Raw genomic sequence first — 14,380 nt, forward strand, 5'->3', positions numbered from 1 at the left:
TCTCACCCAGCGCACGCCAGATCAAACAGAAGAGAAGAGTAAAGCAGACAAAGGCCCAGTTCCATTCATGGTTTTTTCCAACAGTAGACACTCCCATGAATATAAAGATCAGGGTCTCACTGACACTGCTCAGCATCTTCATGAAATACTTTATGGTTGTAAAGGACTTCTGGGAAACATTCTCCTCCACATATTTATTCATGGTCATGGCACAAGCTGTTATCCTGCAAGGTAAACATTATCCTTTATTGTATGTATTCCAAATCCATTCATCTCAGGAGAACAGCACTAATATGGTCAGCTAATAAGCATTCCCACTTTACTACCATTCTCAGCTTAAATAAACAGCATCATTGTTCTTATCACTACTTCATTTTAAATTTTAATATACATGTATTCATAGTTTTTTCAGAGGGGTGGGCTTTCTGAAAAAGTATTGGTACCATTTTGCAGAGGTCACTGAAAATGTATATTCTGTACTTTCTAAAAAAACAGCTGAAAAAAGTATAAAGCCAGACATTACACCTGCCCTTCTGCATACCTGAATTCTGATTCCAGTTCTAAGGGCTGCCAAGAATGCGGAAGTCATGGTGCCAGAAGGCGAGAAAGCAAGAGAAAGCCAGGCGGTGGCTGTGTGATGAGGACACTCCCCCGAGAGGAAGGAGTCCTGAGTTCCAAGCCCAGATTTCAGATGGTCCTGTCCATTCAGCTTTCTGTATGTTGGCCAACCTTGCTTTTAGTTGCTTGGTACCCACATCATAACAGGATACAGCAACCAACTTATATGCAGTGCATCTAAAAGGACCTTGAGATAATGCTTTTAAGATCTATTGTTCATGCTGTAATTTTCTTCAGATCCTGGAAAACAACACTGTCTTCTCTGGAAGAGAAACACCAACAGCCGGATGTTTTTTAAGAATCTGGATCCCACTAGGGCTCCTTTGTACAGCCAGAGGCCTGAAGTCTTGTAGCTAATGAATCTTACCACCAGGGAACAGACCTGCTCTTTGCCCCTGCTCCCTCCCCTACACACAGAGATGATGGAAGCTGGAGGTGGCAAGGCTGAAGCACAATGTATTCCACTATTCCTTGGCTAGTCAAACAGTCCTAAGGAGAATGCAGCTTGATAAGCTACACTGGAAAGGGAGCAGAGTTGCAAGAAGGATACACTGGGGGTGGTACAAAGGGCTTAGAAATGCAAGAAGCTAGGGCGCTAACAACAAAACCACAGTCTCAGAATAAGATACTGGCCTCTTGGCTGACTAAACAATGTCTTTCCTATGATTTTGTTGCTTAAAAAAAAACCAGATGCATTTGTGCAGTCATTTGATTGATTCAGCATCTCCTAGGACTCTCCTGTTCCCTAGCAAGCCCACGAAAAGTGAAAAGTAGGATTAGGTCATACTTGGCTCTCATCTGTTCTAAACAGCTGAAAATTATGCCCAGTACCACTTGAATGTCTTCTAATGTGCGTTAAATGGATGTGGAAAAAGACTGGAAATTGGATACAGTTCTCAACCCTATAGTTGCAGGGTCTCTGGGAAGGGGAGCTTGTTGTAGCTCCCTGGAAATGGACAGAAACAAAAGATAGTGAAGAAACAGCAAATAAATTTTCCTCCTCTCCACCTTTTGAAATATGCAGTGCTACAAATATTAAAATGATCTTTGTCTTCCTAAATGAGTTGTAAACAAGGCAATATAACGTGCAAATGTAAGAGTACACCTATTTTTCCCCAATTTTGTTTTACACTTTTTTTCCACCTGCTGTGAAACTGTACTTATCTATACTTCTCTCATTCTTTGATCTCAGGTTGTTGACTTTTGCCATATTTAAATCAGGCAAAGAATAAATAGCCGATTACAATAACACTGCATCTAGCACACGACTGAGTAATGAAAGTCCTCCTGCAAAAACAGTGAAGTTTCTGTTGTGACTGGAATAAACTAGACCACTGGACTGAGTTATCAAGTTTCTTTGACCTACTAAATTTACAGTAGTTTCAATGTTTATTTCTTTCAGCTCATTCGTTTGCAATTGCAAAAAAAACAACAACAACACACATTTCACAATACAAAGTGCAATTTTAGAATTAGAAATCGAGCCAAGCTAAAAAGTTCAGATCTACATCTCCATTTTTCAGGCTTATAATTCTGATTTAAGTCCAGATCTAATTACAGCAAAATCCATTTCCTGTCCTTCAGAAGGGGACATTCTCATTAGGGCAGCTTAGGGAATGACTAGTCCTGCTATTTATGAATTGCCTCCCCAGGGAGGATAAATAGCTGTTTTAAGAGTCACTCATCCCCATGAGTATGTTGTATAAGGTTTTTATTAGAGGAAGAGGGTACAGGGTCAGATCTAAATTGGTAAATTGGGTGCCTAAATGGGACTTAGGCACCTAAATTTTGCCTAGGTCACAAAAAACTGACTCAGAATAACCCTGCTCCAGGGGCTACAAAACCATTAGGTGTTTAAGTTCAATGAACACTTATATTTTGGCTGCAAAAAGCCCTCAAACACCTAAATGTAGACTTTCAAGCATGTGCAAAAGCTCTTCTCCGTCTGAACTCAGGCTGTGATCTAGAATGGAAGCCAAGCTTCAACTCTATCTATACTCCCAGAATGGATAGATCAATTAGGTGTGCCCTGAGCACATCAACTCACACCACCACCACAACATCCAGCACAAGCCATGATATCCATAGTCACTTTCACTCAAAATAGGGGTGGTAGCTCCACAGCCACTATTATAGAAAAAATAAATCTAGTAGGTGAACTTGTTTGAACGTGGGAGCCCTGGGTGACAGGCTAAGCTTGGTCTGGAGGGACTCAAAAAACCACACCTTTCACCTCTCAAGACTACCCTAACCACCAAACTACAGAAGAGAGTCAAGTGGGTGATTCTTGCATTCCTTTCTCCATATTGACTGAGCTTCAGTAGCAGGGGTAGAAGGTGATCCATGTGATCATTTGATAAGAGACACAAATAACCCTGGGTGCTAAGAAAAGAAACAGGAACACCCTTCTGCTATATTAATGTCTTTATCCCCAGCTTACAGATTCAAGTTCCCTATTTCTCACTGTCTTTCTGGCCCTGTTTTGTACATTCTTTGACGCACACTTTCTCAGCTTCAAGAGAAAGAGTGGAGGGTACCCCCACCCCACTGATTTTATAGCCCGGTGGGTTTGAATCCCCTCAGGTTGAGGAAACCTTGGAACTTGTTGGGTAATCTAAACAATGAAACATCAAGTGAAAGTAGGAGGCACTACCAACACCTCAGAGGTTTGCATCTCCAGTCAACAATTAGAACGTAACAGCTGCTGCCCTTTTGAAATATTCCCCTTCTGTAATGGCTCCAAATGTATGCGTGTCTATACCCATAGATACTAGGGCTGTGCAAAGCTTCGGTCCCTGATTTGACTCAGCGGAGTTTTGGCCCAATTCAGTAGCTGAATCTCCAAATCCGAATTGAATAAGAGGACCCTTTAATCTCTCTGAATTGATTCAGAACCCTACGAATCGATTTGGAGAGATTCAGACAGATTCAGCGATTCGGACATAGATACTGCTTTAAATGTTTTTTCTACATACCTCTAGATAGCAAGGGCTCTGAATGCTGTGGTGCTGGGGCAGATGCAATGTCCCACAGAAGCACAGGGGGCTCCCCAGAGACTCAGCAGTGGACCAGAAGCACGTCCAGGTCACCTCCGGCTTGGTGACTGGTGCCTCCTGGGTCTGGGGGGGCACCCAGGGTCCCCCTGCAGCCGATTGTTGAGCCATGGGGCACAGGCCCAGTGCACTCCCCAGCAGACTCAGAAGTGGACCGGAAGTAATTCTGGTCCACTTCCAGGTTTGCTGCCGAGCATGCTGGAGAGCTGCTGTGGGACGCTCCATCTGCCCCAGCATCGCTGTGTTCACGAGTCACACCTGGTATCTCAAGGTACGTAGAAAAAAAAAAAAAAAAACTTTTGAAGCTGTGCCTGTGTCTGAATCACTGATTCGCTGAATCGGCATTAAATCGTCAGATTTGGATTCAGCCAGATCAAATCGGGGACAGCGATCCAAATCAATGGATCAAATCACTGTCCCCAATTTGGGCTGAATCTGAATCGAATAGGGCCCATTTCGCACACCCCTAATACAACCCTCTGCAGAGTACTTTGTATTTGGTCAGTTTTTATTGACTTACTCCTCAGCATCTGGTCACTCTGACTCCCCTTCTAACTAACAGAAACTTAATTCTCCTTCTAACCATTGGCTATACAGGGAACACAGACAACTAACCCTGTTTCTCTGAATCACCTTTCTAGGACCAGGTATGTCCAAATTACATACCTAAGGAAATAATCCAGATTTTGCTTGAAATCATTTCCCATCACCCCCACCATCTATTTCGTCAGCTGCCAGTAATTTCCCAGTTGTACACAAGTAAAGGGAAATGGTGAATATATCTTGATTGTTTGATAATACTACATTTTCCTTTCCTGTAATGTATTGGAATCATGACTTTTAAATTTCTAAATTTTCTTCCATCCAGGTAAATGAGAGCCAAGTTTCAGAAATTCAAAACTGAGAACTGCCTAGGATACATGGAAACCCATGTTTCAGAAAATAAAAAAGAAATAATATTCTTGAAAGTAATCCCTGAATTCTGTTGGAAAGGAAATGTCATTGTCAGCAATTGCATAAATCCTTTTACTTCCACTGGTACAGTAATTTGCTTGCAGCCCATGCAACTCTCATTTATTGTTCAGACAGGTTACTCACCTTTTCTCAGGCTGCTAGGATCCAAGATTTTTACACCAATGACATTACAAACTCCTCATTTTCTAGGCAGTTCTCACTTTTCCAAATAACACATTTTAAAATGGTTTAATAACATATTTTCTCACATACAAAATGCTCCAGAATATAATACACACCTTGTTTTTGAAAGGCAGAGTTATAGAGCAAGGATGGAGCCTAATCTTAGACTTGCTCACCTTTCCTGATTAACTAAAACTGAAACCCAAACCATTGCTTAAGACTGGTGGCTCTACAATTTTAAAGTGAGACTCCAACTCCACGAAATGCTAGAAGAGAGACAGGGAACAGCTAGGAGACAGCAACATTCCCCTAAAAAAGGTTAACTTAATTAGTGGAACATGCAGACCATCAAAAGGAGAGATGATCATTAACACCTCTAGAGTGAAGAACAATGAGCCATTAAGTTAACTAACTTCCTCAGCTGCCTGAATAGCAATACAACAGCTGCTGCACTGTGGAGCAGTAATCAAAGCAGGGTGCTTCTATCCTGGTCAGGAAATAAGCTTCCCCTGCTTAATACATGCCCTAATTTTGGCAGGTGATTTTTGGGAGAAAGGTGCATTTCATATGTTTCATAGATTTCATAGACATTAAGGCTGGAAGGGACCTTGAAGATCATCAAGTCCAGCCCCCTGCCCCAGGGGCAGGAAGTCAGCTAGGGTCAAAGGATCCCAGCAAGATAAGCATCCAAACATTTCTTGAAAGAGTCCAGAGTAGGTGCTAGCACCACCTCCGGAGGGAGTCCATTCCAGGCCTTGGGGGCTCAGACCATGAAGAATTTTTTCCTTATGTCTAGCCTAAAATGGTCACAGAGGGGTTTATGACCATTGGCCCTTATCATCTCTTGGGGCACTCTGGTGAACAGACTTTCCCCCAGATTCTGATGTATGTACTTACAGGCAGCCACCAGGTCACCCCTGAGCCTGTGCTTTTCCAGGCTGAAAAGTCCCATGGCTCTCAGCCTCTCATCATAAGGTCTGTTCTCTTGCACTCTGATCATGCGTGTGGCTCTCCTTTGGACTCTCTCAAGCTTCTCCACATCTTTCTTGAATCTATGGATGCAAGCCAAAGTTTTATTTGCTTTACCGGCTGCGACATCACATTGGTGGCTCATGTTCATCTTGTGGTCAATCATGACCCCCAAGTCTCTTTCAGCCGTGGCACTAGCGAGTGTACCGCTGCCAAGCCTATAAGCGTGCTGTGGGGTTTTTCCCCCTCCCCGAGGTGGAGTACCTTGCATTTTTCTGTATTGAAGGACATCAGGTTCATATCCACCCACTTACTAAGCTTACCCAAGTCAGCCTGGATCACTAGCCTATCCTCAGGTGTGGACGCTATGACACTAAAAACTTTGGGGCATCAGCGAACTTGGCCAGTGTGCTTCTGACACCAATGTTCACAGCTGCTTATACAGATGTGAGAAAAATATGGCACATTGTAACATCTATCTGGATGGACAATAACCAGACATGGTCAAAAGGTGACCTAGGTTTACGCTTTATGCAAAGGTATAAAGCTTTCTTTATGGTAAAAGGTGACCTAGGTTTATGCTTTCTTTCAAGTACTGCACTGCACTGCAATGTGACTGAATCCATAACTCTCTAACATTTAGTGACCTCTGTTTGAGATGACAAAATACATCAGGAATGAACATCAAAACCTGCCTTTAAAGTTTTGTTTTCAATACAGTAAATCATGTACTGTATATTAAAGGGTAGAATGAGTATCTGCCTTTGCCCAAACTCTGGAGCACTACTTGGCTGCACTGCACCCTGATCATCTATATGGAGAGATAACAGGTACACAATGCCTACCTAACACTTGCCCAGTCAGATGCAAGGTGTAAATAGATCATACAGGCAAAAGAAATGGGAGAGGGAGAAGGGAGAGCATTCCAGTCCCTTCCCTCTCCCATGTGTGGTCACCATGACCCAGAGGCTGAGCTATAAATGATCATATTAATTTATTCCAGGAAATGACCAAGTATAATATTGGCACAGCATGACACAGAGTTGCATATTTTTCTTTAGTTCACAATCTAGTAAGAAATATTACAAATATAAGCTTAGAGTAAAAATGCACACAAGACACGTGGAAAGATAAATTTTTAGTGGGAGTAGAGGATAAAAGCTTAGTGTTTTTCTCCATTTCTTCAGACCCAAAGTGGAGCCTATTGCATCTTGACCTTAGGACTGTCAAGAGCAAAAAGTAAGAGGTATACATATTTCTGTATTTTCATTATTATTTTGCACTGAGGTACAGGTCCCAGTTACACACCAGTAGCCCTAGTGTCCTTTGTTGATTTTACATTAGGCTCAGTGTCCAATTCAATATTTTTATACCAACAACTATTATTCCCTGTAGAGTTTAACCAGCACTTTTTGGTTTAGAAGCCCTTTAAGTATATAATTAATCATAAGTCATCAGTGACATTTGACTAAGGACAGGAGGAAACTGGAGAACACATAGATGCTATGAATAGCAGCAAAGGGAAAGGATGGGACATTGCAGAGCTGGGTCAAACTGGATTCATGTATTACTATATTTAGGTTCATGCCACAGAAAGAAGCCTGTGTAACCCTTAACTCCTTATTTCTATTAACATACCTTCCACTACTTCTTTTGTAGTATGTTAGATGAACACCTTGCTGGGGTCGTTTGACCCCAGTACTCTTTCTTGCCATGGCAGGGGGTCGGACTAGATGATCTGCTCAGGTCCCTTCCAACCCTAGAAACTATGAAACTATGAAACTATGCTTCTGTTCTTATATAACTTAAGTCAGAGGTATCAAACTCATCCTGTAGGGAGGTCCAAATCTGGATCACAAGGCTCCTATCCTGAAGCATGAGGAAGTAGCAGCACCAGCTTCAAACCAGAATATGTGGAGGTAGCTCCAGCCCCTGCCATGCTGTGGTAGCAGTTCTGGCTCCAGCACAGGGCATGTGATAAAAGCCTATAGCCGGGGCAATACTATAATAGTGGGACAGGTGAAGCAGGCAGAGGACAATTGGCATGGTATCAGCCCTCACTCCCCCTCCAGCTGCCATGTCTACTGGTGCCTGGAGACCCTAAAGTCTGTAGCTGATCATAGGGGTGGTGGTGTCTGCCACAACCCCCACTATGCCCCCTAACTTCTGGTGGCCTTCTGGTAGCCTAAGGGGCTGGAGAGAGCAGGAGAGAGTTAGGTCTGGTAACCTTAACTTAAATAATTAGGAGTGTTTTTCTAATTATATTATGTCTGTGATCTGCAGGAAATTAAATCAACATGCCAGCAATACAAAGTAAGCAGTTTTGTCTTCAATCAGATGATAAAAAATGTTTTAAGTTACCAAAAGAGGTTTCACCAAGTGTGAGAGAGATTAACAAGCAACTTCTAGAATCTAAGTTTTCATTAAAATGTTAATACTTCTAAATCCTAACTGCATCATATTTACCACTAGAACAATGCACAGATATTAAGGAAGGTTCAGGTTGCCATATATAATTGTCTGGAATCAAAATAAGCCATCTAAATATACTGGCATGCCATGGCTGTCTTTTCTAAAACTGAGATAATGCATAGAACACAGATTTTGTTTTTCTAACTGAAGGATTTCAGCTGAATACAATCATACTGTTATGAAAAGTAACAGGAAAATATTATTTTACATACAACTAAATTATGTATATATACCACATAGAGTATGCACACACACAGTACAAACACATATCTCAGTACAGATATACACAGACCTATTCACCAAAAGTCAAACTGAGATGTTTGCTTTAGGGCTAGCTTCTGCAGAATATACAACAACTCCAGCTCTGGGCTGGCCCATGACAGATCCCAACACTCAGCTGAGTGTCAGGATCCAGCCTGAGACAGCCCCAAGGTCCATGATATAGATGTCCCCTACCCCAGTGGGTTGGGGGCAGAACCAGTTCTTGGACCCAAGACCCATACCCATCTCTCACAGGGAGACAGGGGGGTCATGGCAGGGAGATGCAGTGTGCCTGACATCAGGGGGTGTCTTCCCGATCTTGGGCTCTCTATACCCCAGACATCCAAGAGCAAATTGGATGCTTATCTTGCTGGGATCCTATGACCCCAGCTGACTTCCTGCCCTTTGGGTGGGGGACTGGACTCAATGATCTTCCGAAGTCCCTTCCAACCCTAACGTCTATGAAATCTATGAAATCTGAAAACCATGTGTGCAGCTGAACTATATACATGGTTTTCTGACATCTCCAGCACCCAGAGACCCAAGGATCCAGCACCCAAGGATCAAGGAGCCTCTCTTCAATCCCAAGATCCCTATGCACTGAGAATGTCTAAAAACTACATATACAGTTTTCTAAGATCCCAGTGCAATAGAACATGGGATCAGGGAGAAGCTCCCAGATCCTGGGGTCCCTGTGCATACGGACCTAAAAGTACCAGGTGTGCAGTCCTGATAGGCTGCATTCACAGCTATTACTTATGCCAGCACTTCAGAAGCCTGAGATCAGGACCTGTAAAAACCATATGTTCAGCCCAGCTAGGCTGCACACATGGGTTTTTAATCATACTGGTGCGTGGGAATCCTGGGATTTGGTTTCTTCAAGGGTCCCCATGCTCCAAGACCTGTAAAAACTGTGTGCAGCTCAGCTAGGGTTTTGACAGTTAACCGACCGTCAGCTGGCGAAAGTGACTGCATTTGGGTTAGTTACAGATCTCAGTGCAGTCCCAGCTGACAAATCAGCTGGTTGTCAGGCACCCAGCTTTTAAATTGTGAGTGCAGGGGGAACCTGCATTCATTATTCCAGCTCCCTCTGTACCAACAAGGTGTAACCGGGATCTAATCCCCAATCCCAAAACCGTGCATCCTGCCAAGCATGCATGGCATGGCAGGCAGAGCAATTGTTGGGACTGTGGATCAGATCCCATCATGCCTTTAACTGGACACAATCAGTGCACTACTCAAGTGATGGAACATTACTCAGTGTAAGAAAAAGTTTGCAATATCTGATCCCCATTGAAGACTAGTTTTGCATTATCATTTGCTGTTTTTCTTATTACTAAAGCATCCTGTGGGGGTACTTACGCCATGATGCCAGAGAGGTGAAACATTTCAGCCGTTATGTATGACAAGTAACTGTACAGGAAGACAAAGAGTGGCTCAATAACTCGGATTTTATGAGTGAAACGGGTAGTAAATGCTGCTACAAATCCCAGGAGGATTCCAATCAGCACTCCACCAATCCCCACTACAAAGAAGTTAGCGATTCCAGCAAATACATCAATGGTCTCAATTGTGCGCATCTGGCAGAAAGACTTGAACAGATTGTACAGCACCTACAGAAAAAAGAAAGTGCATTACATCTCAGAATCCTTCAGCAATTCCCTCAGCAGCAGTCTGCCTACATTTTAATGTGGAACTTTATTTTTTGTCCCTGCCCTGAATTCAGTTTTGAAATCTACTAAATATTTAGTATTCCTCTCTTTAATGTTTGTTATCCATAGACCTCCAGACATTCTACAACCAACTTACAATATCTATTTGAATAAAAGATTGCCCTGATCATAAGATGACATCACACTAATTAGATTTTATGTGAAAAATGTATATATTTGTTACAATTTTCCAAGTATAGAACTTAATAATTGGAGGTTTGCCTTGAATTTGTCCCCCACCCGCTGCTACAACAGGAAAAATAAAATTTGAAGGATCAGGTAGCCATTTGCTCTCTACTCCCCATAAACTTTTTCCCCTGGCAGTCTCTTCCTCCTCCCATTATTGTCTGACCCTGCTCTCCCTGAGAACGTGAAAGTGAAGAGAACATTTAACAACAAAAAAAAACCCAAACCCTTGAAATTAACCATGGCTCTAGCAATTTGCATATAGTACCCATAGACTTAGCTCATCCAGAATTGATGCATGTTACCTTTTTAAGCTGCTGCAAGTTTTAAAGACAGGTATTTCATAAACACAATTTTGAGCAGCACTTTGGCAATCTAATATAAACTTATATATATATATATATATATATATATATGGTTGGCGGGGGGTTCCATTTCAAAGGCCAAATCAGTTCTAGATTCAAAGTGGGCAAAACCCAATAGTCAAGGTTAAAAATTTGACTGAACAGAGCTCAATCATCAAGTCTGTATGGCTCTGCCACTGAGATGTACCCTCCCTCCCAGACCCATTGGTGTGGGGTTTTAGATACGCCCCACAAATCCAGGTAGGCATCCTACCTACAAGCCCCAGTCCTGGAGGCCTTAGGGTTCAGATGCTCCCAGTCTTGCTTTATCTTAGCCAAAAGGCTAAGATTATAGTTTCTCCTCTGTCAGGTAGACTATGCATGATATTAATCCAAACCTAGACGGCTCATGATTTACCACATAGTTTGCTGGGCTGGGCAAGCCACAACACTGCATACACAGAATCCTTCTGTCCTGCCCGCTGTCAACCTGGCATATATGATTAATATGGCCCCACCCTCCATGGTGACCCCACAACTCAGCACTGCTCAGTATCTGCGTATATTCCAGATACCCACACAAAGGATCCATGTACTAATCAGCCCCCACTCATGACTCGTGTTCTTGTCACAAGTCCTGGGATGCTTCAAAAATTTAACTGCAGATGAGGCACAGGGTAACCTAGTACAGCTTCACCTCATGGAGAGTGAGGCCAACACTAATCGTGTGCGCCAGGCTAAGAGAGGAGCTGACAGAGGGATTCTGGGTGTGCAATGTTGTGGCTCACCATGACTTGAAAAAGCTGACAGTGACGGGGACTGTGCTTAATGGGAAATACCATGTAATTTAGGCAGATGGGCTGCACCAACCTATTTTCCCATCAGTATCTCAGCCTTTGACTAAGAGCAAATGCAGCATTTTTGGCACCAAGGAGAAGTTGTCAGAACCGATTCTGCTGTGGCCCTCCAAGGTATTTCAGTGCCTCCAGGACCAGTGCGAGTTTCCTGTGCAGGGAACACCAACCTGTTTCTTTTTTAAGGGCCACAAAAAAAGGTTCCTATCAGCATCTCAGCCTTTTGGCCAAGACCAAGCATTTCTGGCACCAAGAGGAGGATATCAGGGCTAGCGTTCGCCCTGGTATTGCAGTATCTCCAGACCCAGTGCCAGTTCTGTGTGGAGGGAACACCCACCTATTTTTTTTTTGTTAAGTGTCATAAAAAAGGATTCCCATCAGCATGACTGCTCAATGGGGCCCATGTGTTTTGGAGTCATGCTCAGTGCTGGCTGCATTTAATCAACTTAGTAGTTGGTTCTAATTGCTGAGCATATACTGTTTTGGCAGCAGTTTAATGATAGACAATGTATTTAGTGAGATTTCTTTATATGCAATTATAAGATGAGGGATTTCTTTCCCCCCATGCCAATTGGGGGGGAGGGACCTCATCTTGGAATTAAGTAAATACAGTAAATATGCACATTTCTCTTTTGATGACAGTCAATGAGTATTTACTTTTCCAATACAGATGTGCATTAAGATGACAAATAAAATATCTCTTTGTTGTTAGCTGATACTATGTCTGTTTTTACTCGTGTCACATGTTGGTGCTGATTGTATGATAATGACTCATTAAATTTCTGACAACATTAAATTGGAAAACTTATATCTTTTTTCCCCAAGGTACCAAACTAATGGTATTTTTATAAAAAGGAGAATATTAAAAATGTTAAATTTAGATTTGTGCTTTTTATGCTTTCCTAATCAGGCCCCCATTCCAGTTTTATACAGGATGAAGAATGGTATATGGTATGCATTACATTTCAGTAACATCTAATATTCCAGCTACTCTAAAAGACACAAGATTCATAGAATGAAATTATCTACTCTTACAACACAATTTGAAGGCCATCCACACATGCTATAAAATCTAGACTTTTTCACAAAGTCTGAAAGCTGAACCAATAATGTTCACAATAAGTTACAACCTCAGCAGCACACCATGTAGCCAATATGGAACTTTTACCCAGAAGTTTTTTATTCCTCTCTCTAAATATTTTATTAAACTGAATAAAGTTTTTACATGAGCAATGCTATTTTTATATGGGTATCTTACCTGTATTTGTATTGCACTAACAATTTAGCTGCTTGTTCTGTGACTAGCTCAGATTTGCCAGGATTGCATGCTGATTTATATTTACTCAAGGACCATAAGATTTGGCCTATTGTTTGATTAAGGATCCATCTGGCCAAATGAAAGAGAAGAACTGAATAACAAAATTAAAAAAATATATAACAAGTGAAAAAATGGCTACATTGAGTCTAACAATGTCACAGCCAAGTTTAAATTTTCTTTACAGAAATGCTGAGTCAAGAAGTAGTAACAAATTGCATAAACAATGATCCTTTTGCTAAAATAAAAGCCACCAGGAAGGATGTAGATGTCTTCAACTGTGCAATCCCATCTGCTATCCACAGAAATAAAGACCCAATGGTTACACCACTTCCTTGCTCCTATTTCTATATTAATATATTCTGTGCAGTAGAGTAGACAGAGATGCCACACACCTTTGCTTCGGAGCAAGCAAGAAGAGCAGTTTAGACCCCTGCATGGCTTCTTTACATGTTAAAACCCTTCTTGCAGAACTCATAATGTGGCTCATTGTTATTTATCAGTGCAGGAGATGTCTTTAAATTAAAATTTAAAAGGCCCCTTTTATATTTGCAAAGCCTATAAAATATACATATATATATATAGGGCACATAATTGAGACATGGTGCCCTGAAGGCCACTGATATAAACCCATAGAGAAACATGTTTTTGACCTACTCAACTCATTATGAATATGAAGCATTCCTGTACCAATATGCACATTTTCCAATAACACATCTCCCTAGCATTACAGAAAAACCTGCACCTTATAAATTGTTAGAATGGATTCAGTTTCTTCTGACACAGTCCCAGTACAAAATTCTCAACAAGTCTTTGCCTTATTATCGTAAATGCTTTGCATTAACAACACAATGCTGTCCTCTGTAACAGCGATCAAATTGCACATTGCCATGCTGCACTGGCCCTGATCTTAATCTTATATAAGACTTCATTTACACCAGAGGCAGATCCAGAAGGAGTACAGTGGCACAGACACAACCCACCTTTTGGTTCTGATACACATAAGCTCTTACCACAGGGTGCGTCTGGATCCTGCCTTCACACAGAAGTAAGTGCTGCAGCTGCCGCTCATCCCATCTTTTCCCCAGCTGCTGAATTCAGCAGGAAAGGGGAGAGGAAAAGGGAGAACAACAGCATCATTTGCCCCCTGGACTCTGGAGCCGTGCAACAGCAGGGGTGGCCAGACCCTGCCCTGGTCAGCTGGTAAGCACAGAGCACCCTGCTCATGCACAGCTCTGGTAGGAGCTTGCACTGACCAGGCACTGCTCTCAGAGCTCACTGTACATGCGTGGCACAAGCAAAATGGAGTAGCCATATGGCTTAAGTTAGTGGTTATCAACCTGTGGTCCGCAGACCCCCAGGGGTCTGCAAACTATGCCTATGGGGCCTACAAAAGATGACTATGATCAATCAAAAGTATGTGAATACCTGTATTTACAATTTAAAGGGTGATCAGACA

General features: G+C 42.1%; 1 protein-coding gene across 1 annotated transcript in view; it reads right to left on the bottom strand.

Annotated features, from left to right (window-relative positions):
• SLC9A2 (solute carrier family 9 member A2) overlaps nucleotides 1-14,380 on the bottom strand; it is a gene marked incomplete at its 5' end in the record, with an annotated part of 86,646 nt that overhangs the window by 28,126 nt on the left and 44,140 nt on the right. Inside the window, 2 exons of the mRNA XM_019525318.1 lie at nucleotides 7-224; nucleotides 9,873-10,123. Coding sequence (XP_019380863.1) covers nucleotides 7-224; nucleotides 9,873-10,123 — 469 coding nt within the window. The remainder of the gene's footprint in view (nucleotides 1-6; nucleotides 225-9,872; nucleotides 10,124-14,380) is intronic.

The sequence above is a fragment of the Gavialis gangeticus genome, unplaced genomic scaffold (genome assembly GCF_001723915.1).
Source record: "Gavialis gangeticus isolate Ggan-Ray unplaced genomic scaffold, GavGan_comp1, whole genome shotgun sequence".
Lineage (NCBI taxonomy): Eukaryota > Metazoa > Chordata > Crocodylia > Gavialidae > Gavialis > Gavialis gangeticus.